This window comes from Pyrgilauda ruficollis, unplaced genomic scaffold, assembly GCF_017590135.1.
Source record: "Pyrgilauda ruficollis isolate IOZ18807 unplaced genomic scaffold, ASM1759013v1 scaffold153, whole genome shotgun sequence".
NCBI lineage: Eukaryota > Metazoa > Chordata > Aves > Passeriformes > Passeridae > Pyrgilauda > Pyrgilauda ruficollis.
The window spans coordinates 610,880-629,054 of NW_024513988.1; the positions used below are offsets into that span (position 1 = coordinate 610,880).

At 41.7% G+C, this 18,175-nt stretch overlaps 1 protein-coding gene across 3 annotated transcripts in view; it reads right to left on the bottom strand.

The window, feature by feature from the left end:
- Window positions 1-3,084: 3,084 nt before the first annotated feature.
- Window positions 3,085-18,175, bottom strand: part of WT1 (WT1 transcription factor) — a 33,624-nt gene continuing 18,533 nt past the window's right edge. Inside the window, exons 5-9 of one of the 3 annotated variants that reach the window (XM_041461756.1) lie at window positions 16,399-16,501; window positions 14,851-15,001; window positions 8,349-8,438; window positions 7,533-7,616; window positions 3,085-4,463 (exon numbers count right to left, since the gene is read on the bottom strand). In XM_041461756.1, the coding sequence (XP_041317690.1) occupies window positions 4,342-4,463; window positions 7,533-7,616; window positions 8,349-8,438; window positions 14,851-15,001; window positions 16,399-16,501 (550 nt within the window). In that variant the 3' untranslated portion in view covers window positions 3,085-4,341. Of the gene's footprint in view, window positions 4,464-7,523; window positions 7,617-8,348; window positions 8,439-14,850; window positions 15,002-16,398; window positions 16,502-18,175 lie in introns of all 3 variants that reach the window. The other 2 variants (XM_041461757.1, XM_041461755.1) reach the window with 2 other exon arrangements.

Genomic DNA, 18,175 nt, shown 5'->3' on the forward strand with positions numbered 1-18,175 from the left:
AAAGGAAAAGCTCAGTGATTTTCCCTACAGCAGGAAGTTACAAGCAGAGCTCAAGCAGGACTGAGCAGCAGAACCTTCCCAGGTCCCCTGGCAGCTGGTGTCACCTGTGCCAGCTGGTGGCCTTTGGGTGGCACCTCATGCCAGGAGGACCTGGGCACCTAAGGACCTGCTCCAGAGTTTTTTTCTTGGGCAAAAGTGCAGGGAGCAGCTCACTTACCATGCTGGATTTGCTGTCAGGTCCTATGGGTGACAAAACCAGGCTGCACACAGCAGGCTTTTCTCAGAAAACTCCCTTTTCTGGGGAGCAGAGAGGAGGAAAAAGCACTGGGTGAAGGCACCTACCTGCACCTCCAGGAACTGTTCCCAGCTGCTGCAAGGTGGGTTGTTGGAGCAGTGAAATGAATCCTACTGACATCCTGAAGATAGGCCTGGTTGGAGTGGCTTCTGAAATGGGCAACTTGCTTAACCCACCACAGAAAGAGAAGGAAAGAGGAGGAAAGAGGAGGAAAGAGAAGGAAAGAGAAGGAAAGAGAAGGAAAGAGAAGGAAGGAGAAGGAAAGAGGAGAAAGGAGGAGGAAAGAGAAGGAAGGAGAAGGAAGGAGAAGGAAAGAGAAGGAAAGAGAAGGAAGGAGAAGGAAAGAGAAGGAAGGAGAAGGAAAGAGAAGACCCTTCCCTTACAGGAACCAAAGGAAAGAGAAGGAAAGAGAAGGAAGGAGAAGGAAGGAGAAGGAAGGAGAAGGAAAGAGAAGGAAAGAGAAGGAAGGAGAAGGAAAGAGAAGGAAGGAGAAGGAAAGAGAAGAGCTACTTCTTTACAGGTCCCCCCTTCCCTTACAGGAACCATCATCACCTGTCTGAAGGATGGGTTCGCTCCAGGTAGGTTCCCTAACTGAAGCAACCTCCTGCTTGGCCAGCACAGTCCATAGCCATGAAGACATGCACCAGAAGCACATCCTGTGGCTACAACCCAGGCAGGTTCACTCTAGTGCTTTCCTAAAACAGACACTTTGCTAGATTCACCTTCCTCAAAAATATTCAGCCAAGTCAGCTCTTGAATTCAAGTTGACACCATCAGAGAGGGAGGAGATGACATTCCCTTTCCTACTCAACATATTGTATCTCAGGAAGTGCCAAGAAAAAGGAGAAGTGTTATCTATATAATGAACATTCTCCATTTGGGGAGGCTACAGAAGCCATGGGACAGGAAGAGGGTGCCAATCCCACTGAGACATTAACCATCAGCCAAAACACCATCAGTCACCATTTTCAGTTTAACAACACAGGGCAGAGGCATAAAAGATTCGCTCAATTAATTGTGGGATTGAAATTTTTCCAGAGAGCTGAGGATACTTGTAAGATACAATAGAGTGCAGCCCCCTCATCTCTCATGTGGAGGTCAAGCTCACAGAAACTCAGCCTGCTGATCAATCTTTGTGTGTCCCAAAAAGAGGAATTGCAGGCTGCAAGAGCCAGCATCAGGGGGCAGCTTCAGAGAAATTCATGCAGTAAAGCACTTCCATAAAGGTGGCTTACATTGCTGACAGAATCCCAAAACCAGGGAAATGAAAGGCAGAGACATGAAATGCCTCTCTTAACAAACAGCCTAAAATAACTGGGAATAAAAATTTTAAAAATCTTGTAAACATTTACCATTGTGCTCTCCGTGCTTGGCAGGTTGGGGGGGCGTAATGACCATCAAAGAGCAGAGCAGCAGTAAGTCTTTCACTGAGAAAGTGGTGACAGCACAAGCAAAAGGACATGCTCTGTCACTCATCAACCCACGCTTCATTTTTTGTAGCCATCTACTATTATTATTCGGCATGTGATTCCCCAAGCAGCAAACCAGGGCTGTAGCTATTTACAGGTCACTGGAAGTCTGGCCTGTGCTCCAGTGGAGTTTTGGTTGTATTTCACAGAAGATAGTTTTATTTATGTTTGACTGATGCAGGCAAAACTGGAGGCTGATTTTTCTTTTTTTGGCTTTTAGTATAAACACTCAAGACAGCTCTCTATTTTGGGTGCAGACTGAAAAACAGATTGTTTTGTAGCTGCCGAGAACTGCTGGGTAAATCAGAGGACATTGTTATTGCAGCCGAGCTTTTCTTTCAAGCGAGCAGGAGGAGTTGCTTTATTTTTTAATTCTGTGCAGTTTTATGTACACCGTTCGCTCCAAATATTTGATGTTTGCCACACTTGTTATGAGTTTCTCCAGAGAGATGCTGTCTTTTGGCAGCAAAAGATAAAGTTGACTGATACAAATGAGTCACAGTACCCCAACAGTAATTAACAGTGATGCAATACCCAGGCGAAAAAGAGGACTTGAAGAATTAACTGTTGAGTTTTCTTGACGATGCAGCTGCACTTTAAGAGAGAAAGCTCAACCCATCATAGAACTCCATTGTGTACATTAGAGAAAAAAGCTTGGCAAGATACATTAAAGATTTTTGCTAAAGAGATACAAATATTTTGCAAGGGCAAAGGGCGCTGAGGCAGGCTGTACTTACTTCCAAAGAAAAGTAGGCAGTATGACAAAGAAACAGTAATATTTCTTTATCTTGGTTTTCACACTTCATCATCTATGAAAGACTGTCTTTTTCAACCTGCTGAACTGATTTAAGCCATCCCAGCTCTAAATTAACTTTTACTTAAAAGTCAGTCTATGACATCCTAATCTAAGAAGTTATCTGTGCTTGTGGTTTCAGCCCAGTTCTACAGAAGGCCAGTTCTGCTATTTATAAATGGGATTTTGCTTGTTCTATAAAGTTCTTACACAAATCTCACGGCTCAAAAGAGAAGGAATGGTTGGGTAAGAAGACGAAGGATTGAAGCAACTGCTTTATAGCACAATATGAAACTTGACACTGTTTTCTGCTGCCAGTATGATTCCCAAGTGAGATGGATAAATTGTGGTCAAGACCTGGACAGGTTAACTAGTGGTCATCAGTGCTGGTGGTACCTTTATATACAAAAAAAAAAAAAAAAAAAAAAAAAAAAAAAAAAAAAAAAAAAAAAAAAGGATACTATTGGACAGGGCATTTGAAATTTAATACCAGACATGAAACAAGACATCTGTTGGACTCTCATTTGTTTCTCTTTGAATGGGCTTTAATTGAAAGCTCAGTGAAAAATGCAGGTTACATTCTTAGTGTTATCAATAGTTTGGAACAGCAACAACATCAGAACAGTGATGCTTCTAATATTTATACATTTTCTAGTTGGAGATGTCTAATAGCAATACATTATCAGATATATATATATATACACACAATTTCAAGCAATTAAAAGTAAATAATAAACCCCTCCTCCCAAAACCCTGAAATAATATATTTCCTTACACTAATAATGTCTTTTTCACATATACTTGACAAAGAGTCTTTTTTAAGTTACTTATCTTAAGAGTAATCTGTTAATGGAGATCCTGGACCAGCCCCATTAGAAGTTCAGTTTTAAGTTTATACAGCTTGCAAGCCACATAACCAGTGTGGCTTCACATTGTAAACAAATCCCAAATGTCTACAATGATGGAAATTAGTTTTGTGTAAAGGAGATCTATGCATCTCATGATAGAATAAATTTAAACCAATACATTAAAAAGAGAGAGAGAGAAGGAGAGAGCTAATTGACAAACAAAACAGTTTTGAGGGTTCAGTTATGCAATTCTTTAAAAACCAAGTTAACTTAATGGTAAGATTCTTTTTTTTTTTTTTTTTTTTTTTTTTTTTTTGTACAGAGAGGCTCTGGGTCATCTGGCTTTAGCTGCTCTAGAAAAACAACCTTTAAAAAAAGGTTTGACTTGTGAAATTTCAAAAGCAGAGCTTCCAACTCTAAAAGGCTGCCCTTTGGCAGTACAAAGGTTACCAGAAGTATCTCAGGTGACTGTTCCTTCATCTTGTGAGGAAAGCTGCACTAGCATTCAGGAGCCTCAGCATATGCAGGGATGATGTAAGTGCAGAGCTGACCTTCAACAGGGAGGAATCATCCTACCCACTGCAGGAATTAAAAAGGTACAGCAATTTGTACCTGGAAAAGTTCAAGTGAAAATAACACAAAAAAGCTGGAGACAGACATGAAAGCTGAGCACAGTTTACAGTAATCTTGAAACTGTGGTGGTCTTGCCTACTTTTGTACAAAACCACAAGTAAAAACCTCTTGAACTTATTGCCTGGGAACTTGTGCAGCTCCAAAGGGAAGGGCAGGCTGAGCAGAATCCTACGTTTGAGTTAACTTGTGTCAGATAGGATGCGAAGGCAGCTGCAGCTCTCTGACAGAGGTGATCGAGGATGGCTGAGAAACTTTGCAGTAGCTTATAGTGTCCCATCTGGTTTTTTCACTTGTTTGAACTGTCTAAAGGGCCAACTGCAGTTTAGTCATGTTCCTCTGGTGCATGTTGTGATGACGAACTAATTCATCAGACCTGGCAAATTTTTTTTGACAGCTGGGCCACCGGCAACTGAAAGGCTTTTCACCTGTTAACAAAACACCCTGTTATTAGCTGAGCACACAGCTCATCTGAGACACTGCTATTTGTTTTCTTTCTGGGGGGGCTGCGAGGAGCCCCTGTCAGGAGGAAAGGCACCCTGGGCTGTCCTGAGAGGGCGTGGGAGCTCCCCCAGCTCCTGCTCCCATCAGCGCTCGGAGCCTCCCTACCTCTGCCTCAGCTGATGTTTACCAACAGCCTTTCCAGGTGATGCAGAACACTTTGCAGTGGTTCATTCCTGAGGACAGGCCCTTGCTGAGCACCGTGCTGCCACGATTGTGCTGCTCTTAGCTCTCAAATGACCAAGTCTCAAAGTCACCCTGGCATCCGCACAAGCTTCAGTCACACCTCGGGCGGCGGTGCAGACACTCTGTTAGTCACCGTGGAAACTGTCAGGGACTTTCTAGAGCTTGACCTCCAGTCAAGGGGAGTTTTTTCCAGCTAATTCAACGAGTTTTGGCTGAAGTTCTTTGAAACTGGTGAGTGTAAGTGAATATGGTAGAAGCAAGAGGGTTCAGCGTGGAGTCTGCTGAGCCACACTCAAAGTTTTCCACAGCTATCTAAATAAAGTGGATTCACATCTATGGGAGATGTCAAATGCTCAAAATAGCATTTTTCTAACATTTTCATGAGCATAATATTCACTACAAATAACTCCAAGCAAAGCACGTTCAAATTTAACAAGAAATGCCACCGCTTTTTAACCGTTTTAACCTGGTCTCTTGATTTCCTGCAGTGTGTAAGTGGAATTTCAGGCTGTGTTTGTGGTGCCACAGGAATGCTGATGGAATGCTTTCATTAGCTCAGAGCAGTGCCCGGTGACTCATGCTCCTTCTTTTCTTTCTTTTTTTTTTTTTTTCCTCAAAATAAATGCAATATTTTAAAGTATGTTCAGCTCTGGGGCTGGGCTCTTCAGTGCTGTCCACACACCTCATCCTCTCTAACACACTCCAGACACGCTGGGGTGGTACAACCTCACCCAGGCATCTTCTCTTCTTATTTACCTCACACTCCGGGCATTTCACGAACCTGTTCCAAATTCAGACAAAAGGAGATTTGCATAAATGTGTATTTCTGTTTGCAAACTCCCATGTCAGGTATTTAAGTTGAAAGGGAATTCCTAAAATCTACTTTATCTACTTAGCATAGATGCTGGCAAAAGCATCAACTATCTCCCATGAGTGCATAAAACAGTGGGGGGAAATGGTGCAGATATCAGGGATCACATTTCCATTGCCAAATGTGTCTATGGATGGATAAAACTTCCTTTGATTTTTTTTTTTTTTTTTTGTCACAGTGAAATTGCTTGTGAAGGAAAACATCCCTGAATCCTAACAAACAGTTTGGTAGTTGACTAAAATTAGGATAGAATTGCATGGATTTGCTTTGATTCCTGAAGATTTAACGCGCAGCACGTTAACTTGATCTAGGTGCTTTGCCACTTAATCCAAGGGCTATGAAAAAGAAAGAGGAGTGAAGCTGCAGGGCAAGGTGGGGATGAAAAATCCCCACCCACCACTCGTGCTCACCCCCCTCAGGAGCTGACACATCCAAAATCGTGGTCAGGGGTGGCTCCATAACACAGCCCAGCTGCTGTGCCAGCAGCAGGCAGCAAACCCACGGCAAGGATTGTGGGGCTCAGCTCCCAGGGAGCCACTGGGACAGGGAGAGGAGCTTCACTAGCACAAAAGAGAGCAAGTCCTTCACTGTAGCTAATCTGGGCTATAAAAGATGGCTGGAGTCATGCAAGTCCTGAATTACAGATCGGTTAGCAGTGGAATGTGATGGGAATGTAGTTCATCCCAGCTTGCCAGCGTGTTACCACCACTTGCCATTTTGTCTCTCCCAGAACATTACCTCTTGCTGGTTAAGAAAACATCTTTCTTCATGGAAATGCACAGACCCCCAGGCCCTGCAGCTCAGCAGGACCATGGGGACAACCCAGGAGCACAGCCTTTGCCATTTGCAGATTGCAAGTGTAGACATGGCCATTGGGTGAAGCATTTATTTGGCCAGAGCCACAGAAAATGCCACTGTTCTCAGGTGAATCATTTCCTTTATTAAAATTTCTCTTTTATTTTTGGAAGTCTGAAATGTGTGTTTTTATGGTCCAGAAGAGAAAAAAGAATTCTTAGCAGGGAGAAAAAGATTTTCAGGCTCCTTGTCCATCTGTACAGAGACTGAATTTAAAAGGTTAACACCAGTATGGAAAACGCTGTGACATCCAACAACATGCCAAAGTGCTTGGTAAACAATTACTCGGTAAAAACACTGCATACACAGCAGAAGGAACAGCAGATGTCAGTACACAGGACTAATTCTAAAACCTAAAACTAAAATACAGAGCTTGCTGCAGTTGCTCCTTAATGGTGTTTACATTTATGTGAGAGCAGAGCAGGCTAAAATGGCCTCCTTTTTCCCCCCTGTATTTAGATTAAAAACTACAGTTTCTACCAAAAAAAAAAAAAATAAAAGGTCCTTGAATATTTGAGTAAGCTTTTACTTTAGTGTCTGTCAGTGTGAGTTTGCAAAAGGCACTGCTTTTATCTGCTGGAGAGATTACAGCACAAGCAGCAGCAGCAGGAGCTTTGCTGTGCTATCCTGCATCAGGCTCAGCTGACACTTGGGAGAAGCATGAGTAGGCACGAATACTTTAGATTACAGACCTTTGGCCAAAGCTAGAATTAAATTTTCTATCTTGTAGGGCTCTTTCAGTAAAGGCAGTAGATCAACTTGACATTTGTGGGCTGAGACCACGATGCTCGTTTCATAATAGCTGACAAAATTTATTTTGCCAAGCTGAAATTTTTTTAAACATGAAGGAAGAAAGCATAGTTTCTAAAATCACCTAAATCGCTTTGTGAAAAGTGACTATCACACTTGGGGAAAGCAGCCACAATGAAAAACCAGCACACTGAAATTCTTTCTGCTGTTTTGAATATTTAAATCCTGGTTGAGACACTTTCTATCCATGTAATTCACAACAACATTGATTTAAAATTAAAAAAAAAAAATAAAGAAATATAAATGTGAAGAAAAGTTTACGCACTTGTTTTACCTGTATGAGTCCTGGTATGAGTCTTCAGATGATCAGATCTGGAGAACTTTCTCTGACAGGTTTTACACTGAAAGGGCTTCACACCTAAGAGACAAAAAAAAAAAATAAAAATCTATTCTTATGTCGCAGCATTTTTGGAAGGTTGAAAATAGCAGATATTTCTGAAGTTTCAAAAGCCTGGATTTTTTTGGGGTTTTTTGTTACTGTAACTGCTCCTCCCAGCCCTGTGCCTACACATTACAGAAAGTTAGTCATTAATGAGGCCACCACCCTTTGTAACCTCCTCTGCCAGTGCCTGGGTCTGAACAGCTCCACCATAAACAAACACCCACTGAAATCATCTGCAAATTATATTAAATTAAAATATAGCATTAAAATTGCACATTATTAAATAAAAAATGTAGCATTAGCGTTGTAAATCCTGACCCTGAGGTTTGGCCCTGAGGGTATCCTGCAGGAGCAAATGGGACATAAGAAAAATCAAGGTGCAGAAATCTATTTTCATGGGCTCCCAATAGGTTTAACTTACTTCACACTACTAATTTACACATGATGCAGAGGTCTTGAGCAAATTTTACACATTGGCAATTTTTTCTTGCAGAACTGTTTAGTTTTAAGCACAATATATTCTTAATATTGGACATAGAGTATAGAGCAAACAGTTTTATTACGAAAGTTCTTTCAAAAGATGGTGTCAGGATGTAAAAGTCATGAGAAGACAACCCCAGAAAAATAGAAATTTGAGGAGTATAACTTCAGAATCACAATTCCTGTATACTGATCAACTCCAATTACAGGCAGGTCTTGTCCACAAACCTGTGTGTCGTCTTTGGTGCCTTTTGAGTTGGTCTGAACGAGAAAATCTTCGTTCACAGTCTTTAAAATCACACTGATAAGGTTTCTCACCTGGAGAGGAAAAACAATTTGTTAGAAAATGTGAGAAAATGAGGGAGCACCTCAGGCTGGACCAGAAGATGAAATGTGCTGCTCTGAAAGATTTCCCTGCAGTCTGAAGCAGTCTAGTGGCACACCAGAACTGATTTCTCACAAAGCCACACAGCTCTGCTGGAAAGGCTGGCAAAACTCTGCTGCATTGACACTGATACTGAATCTGCTCACTCTAAGAAAATTAGCAGGTTAAAGAAGCAAAATATTTCTGGTTGAGTGAATTTTTGGGTTTTTTTCTGCTGGAAAAGAGCAGGAATGTCTTGGTTTATATTTCTCTAAAAATCCCATTAAACCCTTTCAGTAGCACCTGTTTCTGTAGCATTTAATTCATACAGGGGAACAGCTCACAGTTTGAACTAAATTGGGTTTAAAGCAAAAACTAAACAAGTTCCATCTACATAGGTGACAGTTTTAACCACATTAATTAGAACAAAACTGAGCAAAAAATTCAACCTCAGAAAAAGACATATTCTTCTCCAAAACATGAATTAGATTTCTTCCATAAAGTGCCATTAAATAGAATTTCTCATGTAGCTGCACAGCTCCCACAGGCAAAGCCATGAATTATTGCAAAGCCTCATGTAAATATAAACTCTTCTCCTCCTCCCATGCAGTTCAGCAGAGATCCTCAGGCTGGGATTTCTCTTGGATGAAAAGTAAGATCCTGAGTTTTTTACAAAAAGAAATCCCCACAAGCCAGTGTCTCAAATGAACACGGATTTCAGTGCAAAGGACTGCACATAAACATGCAAAAAGAAATGCAGCAACTGAGGAATCTGAGGAAAGAGGGAAATACTGCCAGCAGAGCACAGGGGTGGTGAAATTTGGGCAAGTTCAGCCAAAACAATCCTTATGCTGTTACAGGAGGAGATCCATGATCTTCCAGATCTGACTTACTCCTAACCTAAGGTCCCTTTGCACAGCCCTGGAATCCTGCTGAAGCCTCAGGCATTTACTACATTTAATAAACGTCTTAATAAATCTCAACTCCATTAAATGACATTTATGCCCACAGACTGGTTCCAGTGGCACAGCACAGAGCCTCGGCAGGAGCAGGAGTGGAACTGCAGAGCTGGGAGCATGCTGGGCTTTGTCTGGGAGTTCTGCAAGAGTAGAAGAGTAAAAAGGAGTACAAGCCTGTTGCTGACAAGAACAGATGACAAAAGGAGGCTGATTCTGCAGCCTGCAAGTGGGAATGAGAATCTGAAGGCTGGTCCTTCACCAATTTAAACCCCTCCTCTCAAATAAGAGGCAGCAGCTCTGCCTGCTGTGGGAAGCTGAGATGCAAACCAAAGATCCTGTGGGACCTTTTCCTACAGGAAAACACCAGCTGGAGTGGGCAGAGGGGTTGGTTTCTCTCTGTTTCATTTTACCCTCCATTGCAGGTGCCTCCATGTCTGATTCTGTGGTGAGGAAATTTATTCTGCTTGCACTGGTATTCTGAGACACCAAAGCAAGCCAGTTTAGTTTAAAGCAGATGCCTTTTGACCCAGGCGACAGAGAACAAGCAGCATATTAAGGAGAGAGTTCCAAAATTCATCCTGGTGCAGTTAAAATAAAAATTTCACAAAAGCAACTAAATCTGCAAGAACAAGCTGACTTCCTGTGACAGTCACCCCAAGGACTTCACTGATTCTCAAACCTGGGTGTGGACAATTTCTATGTCTGCTGGGCTTAATTTATTAGCATAGGAGATTAAAGTTGCCACAGGTGTTTGAAATAGTTCCATACACTTTGACCACAAGGACTCCCTGGGGGGTGCCTGTTTTTCAGAAACCACTTACTTCCAAGGAATTCAGCCCTTTGGCAGATTTAAGAGGGGGAATGTCAGCAGAGCAGAATGCAGTGACAGGATGATTGTCTGCTAATTGCAATATAAACTTAGAAGATGGCTAAGGAGGCATTGGAATAAAACAGCATAGAGGGTCTGATGGTATGTACGTGAAAGTATTTCTTTAAATACTTTGTAAAATAATCTTGGTTAAATTAAAGTCAGATTTAACCCATGCAGATATTAAAGGAAGCAACCTAAAATGTTTACATAGGGATACAATGACACAGGGAAGAAAACAAAAAGCAAATAAACAAAAAGAGGCACAACATTAGACAGAAAACCTAATTTCCCTTTCCTTCTACATCTTCTGTGTCAGCTGCCAAAGCTGACTGTCACATAAATTTCCTCAGAACAGGACGACAGAAACATCCCAGATGAGAAAAGGTCTGTTCCATGAAATTCCCACAGTGAGAGCGCCTCATTTCCCCAGCCCTACCAAAGCCTCTCCACTAAAAGGCTGAAGTCTCCTTGTCTATGAAAATATCCAGTAATGCTGTCACCTCCTTGTGTGAACACACACAGGGCCAAAATAAAACAGGAGATGCAGGTGGAGCTTCACCAGCCCTCCTGCCTGAGACATGATCACGTACACTACTGAAAGAGGCATGCAAAAGAAAGGGCACCATGAAATAATAAAGATGAGAGAGGGCAGAGGGAATGGCATGCCTTGAATATTTAGGAAATAATTTTTAAAAGAAAAGGTCAAGAATTGTAAAAGAAGCATGAATCTGCCTTTGCACATATTGCAATAAATGTTTCTAAGAAAACAGATTTTTGTCAAAAGCAGTTATCTTAAACTAAGGGAAGTGTGCATGTTTTCTCTGGAGCAAATTCATTTGCTCAAGTGGATGGGAAAACAGAAAATGCTACTGCTGAAGCAGTTGCAAAAATATTCACAGTAATTGCTTTAATTAAGGAGTTCTGCAAGAGTACAAGCCTGTTGCTGACAAGAACAGATGACAAAAGGAGGCTGATTCTGAAACCAGAGCCTGCAAGTGGGAAGGAGAATCTGAAGGCTGCTCTCTACATCCTTCACCAATTTAAACCCCTCTTCTTAAATAAGTGTACCCATTTAATCAAACAAGTCCCATTATCACAACTTTGCCTTGCTAATCCTATATTTTTATTTAATATAATTTGCTTTAGCAAATTCACACAAAATACAAGTTTATTTATTTACTAGGGAACTTTTACAGTTAACATTTTCTGTAATCTTCACACCATAGCTCAGCTGTGACATGCCATTACTATTCTGAAATTAATTTTGTATTTTAGATCCCTAAGCATTTTATTATTTTATGCTGTAGAAGTATCAGCCTGCAAGGATACAGCTTGACACCCTAACATACAGGACAACCTTCCTGATCTACAGATTCTCACAGTCCATTGCAGACCATACCTGCAGCTGAGCCTATCTGGGCTAAAGAACATCCCTGGCAAACAGGATTTTTATCCTAAAAAAATAAAGGATTTATCCAGTTAGGATAAATCCAGTTTTCCCAATGAGTGACACTGAACCCAAAGGCTCTCTGGCAAGAATGCTGATGCTTCCACCAGAAGTGAAATTTATGGAGGTCTAGACATCAATTTGTTTCTGCAAGGAAGTGCCTGAAGCCTGCCACGGAATGACAACTCACATTATTTGCTGCAAAGTTGAAAAGTTAGATGTATTTCTGCATTTCCTTTCAGAGGCCTATCTGCTGCAGCAAAATACACCAAGATAAGAAAAAAGCTTTTTTGGCTGTACATGTTTCAATGAAGGCATTGTTAGAACAGATAAGCAGCCTCGGAGGGTACAAAGTGTTAACATATTTTCAGCTGAGGCTATTTGAAACATTGGTAAAAACTGATTACAGAATCCAGCTTTGTGTTTCAGGGCCTTGCTTGGTTTTGCAATACAGCAACTGGGAAAGAAGGATGGAAGATCTGATGAGCCAGTCCTTTGTATGTATCTATTACAGAAATAAAAAGTATAATCTAGAGCCAACAATATCCTGCAGAGATACAATCTGTTGGTTTAATATCATATATATGAAACAGCTTGTTTTCAGATCATGTGTTCATCATTTAAAAAATGACCAAAACCTTTGACCTACCACTAATACAGCATAAGGTGGAAACCCCAAACCCATAAGTGAGTCCAGAAGTACCTTACAGGAAGATTAATAAGTTTTTGTTTGTTTGATTCATTAGGAGAGGTGTGACAAACACAACCACATTATTTTTTGAGAAAACTGGTTCCAAATTTTCCTTTTGACATGCAGGAGAAACAAGTCAGGGTTAGACACACTCAACAAGTTGCAAAGGAAATGGATCTGCATCACAACAGTGGGTTTGGCTGCCCAGGACTCCTGAAGAGCATGGCAGTGCAAAACCTCCATGGCCACCAAGTCCAGACCATCCCCACATCCAGCAGCCAGGAAAATATGGCAACATGGAAGTTATCCCCTCCAGATGCTCCCACACTTCACCAAACCCTCCCAAAATCAGGACTGGCAGACCACAGGAGGAGACAGGAAATGAAGAGCATCATACTCAAAGCCCCTACAGCAGCTGGGAATTTGGTGAGTAGAATTCCCAGAGCATAATAATAGGAAATGTCCAGTAGCCATTCAACAGGCTGAGGACAGAACTCCTTTCTGATCCTAAACGTGAACTCCTCAGCCCCAGCAATTTTCATTCCAGCAGTGCAGCATCCCTTGCTTCCCCTCTTCAGCTGCAACCAGCCTGGAAACCTTACAGAGCAATGCTGGCAGCAGCAACACAAGCTCTGGGAAACAAGCTGGCCTCTTATGCACAGAAACTTGCAAAGGTTTGAGAAAGAAATAATTTTTGCTGTCAGCATGTCAAAATGTGTGTGCAGAAGGGTCTGTGCCCACCTGTACAGAAAAGGTGTGGCAGGGGAGAAAAGTGATTTTCCTCTACCCAGCCCCACTACAGCATGAGGCAGAGGAGAGGCCCCAAGGACAACGGGACCCCTCTCTGGGGATTCAGACAGACACAGGCCTATCCCCTCTGTGTTTTGGGGTCTTCTGACTTTACAAGCCTAAATTATATATGATATAATATTAAAAATCATCTCCAGCTAAGGGAAAAACATAATATATGTAAGCTGAAGTCCTTGTGATTGATCCAGAAATAACACTGGGTAAGCCAGGCAATTAAATGGCATAAAATACAGGTCCAGAGCAAACAAATAATGACTGATAAAACACAGAGTAAATTAATTTAGGAATGAAGGAAATAGTGATTATGAGAAAAAAAAAATGCAGAGCTGTTTAGGTATAATGGAGAAAAATACTAAATTTAGTGGCCTTCAAAAGATTTCCAAACGTTCTTGGTTCCAATTTATTTACAGAAAATAGAATAGCATTTCTGTAGACCTTCCCTTCTAAAGATGAGCTTGCACTTACAGTCTAAAGTATCTTAAATTTTTAATTTCAGCAGCTCTGAAGACAGCTGTCTCAATATTTTCTGACTTGCCCATTCATTAATTAAAAGTGCTTTGTGTGCATTTCTCACAGTTTACACAATTAACTGAGTGAATGGTCTCCAAAAGGAGAAGATTGCAACTATCTTTCATGAGATGTTAGATAATCTTCTAGGTCACCCAGCATGGGCTGCCTTCCTGCCCTCATTCATCCCTTTTGTCTTCCATCACATCAGTGGTTGACTGAACATCCATATTTACAGATTACATGCACAGACTTCTAGGTAAGCACAGAAAGAACTTTCTAAATAAAAATATGACAGCCAATTAAAAAAAATTAAAAACCCATAAGGAAGGAACATATCTAAAAATATATGATAATTTTACACATCCAACACCATCAATCTCCCAGTAGGGGAAATAACTCTGTCTACTCTTTGGCAAGGTGCAGCAGAGTACTTGATTTCCACATTTTGAGGTCTTATTTTCTGAACTCAGAGAGAATCCAGACATTATCCTACAACTGACTGGCTTCAGGCTCAATCCTTCATGGCAAGATCCCATGGCAGAGAACCTATTTGCCAATCCCTGCCTACACCCCCAACCAGAAAAGGTTTACACAGGAGAGCCAGAGGATGCTGAATGTCTAGGTTCCTCTTGCAGAGGAAACTCCTTCATAGTTAACATGAGATGAGATTTGGGGTGAGATTCAATGGTCCCAAAAGAGGGGGGAAATAAGAAAATAAATAAATAAATAAAAGAAGAAAATAACTCATAGCCCTGCAACAGTAAGAGAGGGAGGGAGGTGATCTGCTTGCTGTGTGTTTGTCTTAGCCAGATCCAGAGAGCCTTCAGCTCCAAGAGAGGGATTGCCAGGTGACAAAAAGGGGTTGCCAGGTGACAAAGAGGGGTTGCCCAGGTGACAAAGAAAGGAGTTGCCCAGGTGACAAAGAGGGGTTGCCCAGGTGACAAGAGATGTTGCCCAGCTGACAGTGCTCACTCATCTGACGGATTCTCGCGCTCCCTGACCTGGCGGCGCATTTCTTGCCCCTTGTGCCACCTCAAACCCGCCCTGGCCTCCCTGCTGTGCCGTGATTTATACCCACCAGTGTGCTTTCTGCTGTGCATCTGCAAGTGGGACAGCTTGAAGTATCTCTTGTTGCAGCCAGGGTAGGCGCACATGAAGGGACGCTTCTCGTTCGTCTCGCTCGCCGAGCGCACGATGGTGGGAGCCACGCCGGGCACGCGCCGGACGTCCTGCGGGACACAGACCTGCTGAGGCCACCTGCGTGTCCTCAGCTCTGACTTCACACACCCAGGTCACTCAGCACCTCCCCAGGACAAAGAGGTGCTTGGATAGATCATGCTGGAAACGGGCAATTTTGCTTCGTTCTACGTCAGCGACCTTAGTGTGCCTTGACTGGCTCTTTGCAGAGTGTTAAAATTATCTGAAGGTGAAGCACAGTGAGCTCTGCCCAGTGAATTCTCTCACCAGAGTTGGTATGAGAGATTGGATGGCACACTCTGACCTCATGTATAACCACACAATCCTGGCACAACTTCTATTGCCACAGAAAATAGTTTTAAGTTTATACCAGGGTGAAAGAGCATGAGCCAGAGGAGTATTGTCCTTTTAATTTTAGATACTCATTTAAAGCTAAAGGACAAGGAAATGGATGTCTTGGATTAACACAAACTGATTAACAACAAAACAAAAACAACTGTCTAGGTGGAGCTGGTGAATAGTTCAGCCTTAATGCATTTTGGCCACTGTCACAATGTTCCATCAAAGATGATCTCCTCCTTCTGGGATAATTAACTTCCTTAAACAATGTCAACCATTTACTTTTATTCACCCAAAAAAAGCTAGCTCAGGAGCCTGTTTCTGAGAGCTTGCCACTGAATAATGACTTGCTAAACTAAACAGAAGAGGAAAATGAGAAAAGATGCTATCTAAAAACACAGATGTAGGTTGACAACACAGAGCAACACAGAAGAGACAGATACTCTGTAATGACTTTGCCACCAGTTTTAACAAGGCATATCTTTTACAGGGGTATTTAATAATGATATGACTGTCTCAGAAAGGGAGGAAATGAACTCCCATGAATGGTAAGTTCCTCCCAAATATTCACTAATTGCTTAGTTATTAGGAAACAATCACATATTTCGTTTTAAGGAAATACATTTGAATTAGTAAAGTTTCAGAAACACGCAAAAGCAAAATGTAATCTGACACTTTCATATATGTAGTTATTAGATATAGTGCTATAGATATAGATTAGATATGTGGTTATATTAGATATAACCACAGAGGTTCTACATGGCCAGGGTGACTGGGGCTGGAAGCTGGATCACTCATTTTGGACCATCCTGAGAAACTGGTAAGGTAAGTAAGCACAGAATGGAATACTGCCTTGCAGACGTATTTCAGAAGAAGAGATGAGCAATTTTAAATGACTGTGTCAGAAAGAAATCTTATGTTAGAGAGCAATGGCTTCAGTGAGGTCAGGACACTTACATAAAGCATCTCCTGACAACGTGGGGAAGCCACAAATCAAGGATGGGTTTACAAACACCAGTGAAGTAACGAGTGAACACTATAAACAGGCAGCAGTTTTGCTTCCCTGTGAAGAATGCCCCACCATACTCACTTGTATGCCTCTGAAGACCCCGTGGGTGTGTATTCTGTACTGGGCCCCACAGCTGTACAACATGGGAGTGCTGTGGTTCTCATTTTCATATCCCGCTGTGTGTCTGTAAGTAAAGAGGGGAATAACCAAAAAATTACAGATTTTTCAGTACTCAGCTCCACGTGAGAAGTTTCTTTCCTTAAGTCAGTGGTAACATATGCAGAGTTTGCTTTTACAGCCGTGATATCCAAGCTCAAGTGAAATTCACCATAGGAAACCTGCTCTGCCTTCATTCACATGGATCTGCTCCCCCTGGCACAGTGCACTGACTCCATACATACATCTAATAGCATCCATTAAGGTGTCCAGGGGAAAAAGAAAAAAACAACAAAAAAAAAGAAATTATCATGATTTGAACTCTAATGTATTTCCACAAAGATTCTAGGTAAGAGGGAAAAATTCACATAGCAGCACAACGGTGTCATGTGCACATGTTCACATTATTTATCAGTCAAACGTGGGCCTGGCTATTGCTAATATCTTTTGGAATGAGCAAAATGCCTCAAGTTTCACATTAAGTGCAGTGGATTTTTGTCAGCACCTCATGACTCAGATATTACCCGATACTACCAAGCAAGTGATGACATTTATAAGAATAGCAGTCATGTACTCATAAACAGAGATTACAAATCAGTGTCTAAACTATTTATCCCATGTATCAGCTTGCAGGATACACTACAGATTAACCCTTTATAAAAATAAAATTGGAAAAAATTAAAAAAAAAACCCAGCCTATCCCTACTAGGTATAAATTTTCATAGTAAGTTTAAGAATTTGCAAATTTTGGTGTGTTTTGGGGTGGCCACAGCCATTTGTTTTGTCTGATTATGTTCTTCAAAATTCTACGTTCTACTGTCCTGAATGCTGGAACACTGCTGTGTCTCCTGTTTGCAGCCTTCCTAATGTCAGAACCACATAAATACATTTTAGGTTTAATTTTTGAACAAGTATGTTACATTATCACTTGTAGAAGTACACATTGGCAATGGCAAGTGTACATGTTTTGCACAGCACCAGGAATTAGAAAGCCCAGAACAAAACCCCAGGGCACACGGCTAGGGACAAAGATGGATATGTAGGATGTTATCCCAGCCTTTGCCAAATGCTTGCAATAGCAATTTGAAAGGGTCCCTGAGGTCCAGACTCTCATTTCACTGGTCCTTCCTTTCCCTTCACTCAAAGTTCACGTGCAGAGTAGAATTACAAGGAAGTTTTAGACCTCTTAAGTGATTTGCAGAGCAGGCAGCGGAGCTGGAATGCAGGACGTGTCCAGGGGGTTTGTGAGCCTGGCTGCAGAGGAGGGGAGCAGTGCCTGGGAGCAGCTCTGCCTGCCCAGGGTGGGCTGCACTCCTCACCACTGGCACGACTGGCAGGCTGCTCCCTGGCAGAGCTGGTCTCTGAGCCCAGCTCTTCCACTGCTCTGCTCTGCTAATTTCAAATCCTGGCTCCACCTGCCTGTTCAAATCAAAGGCCACGTCTTTTGGGAAGGCATGCTCTGCTTATTGCAAATTTAATTCAGTTTTAAGGTGATCATAATGAAATAAGTTATGGGGGGTGACAAGAAAGGATCTCTATTCTGTAGTAACACAGTATTATTACAGTAATACAGTAATAGTAGCAGTAAAATAGTATAGTAGTAACAGTATAGTAACAGTATAGTAGTAATACAGTATTATTACATGTAGTACATGTAGTAATAGATAAAGAAGATACCATTAGCTGATTTAAATGGATTAAA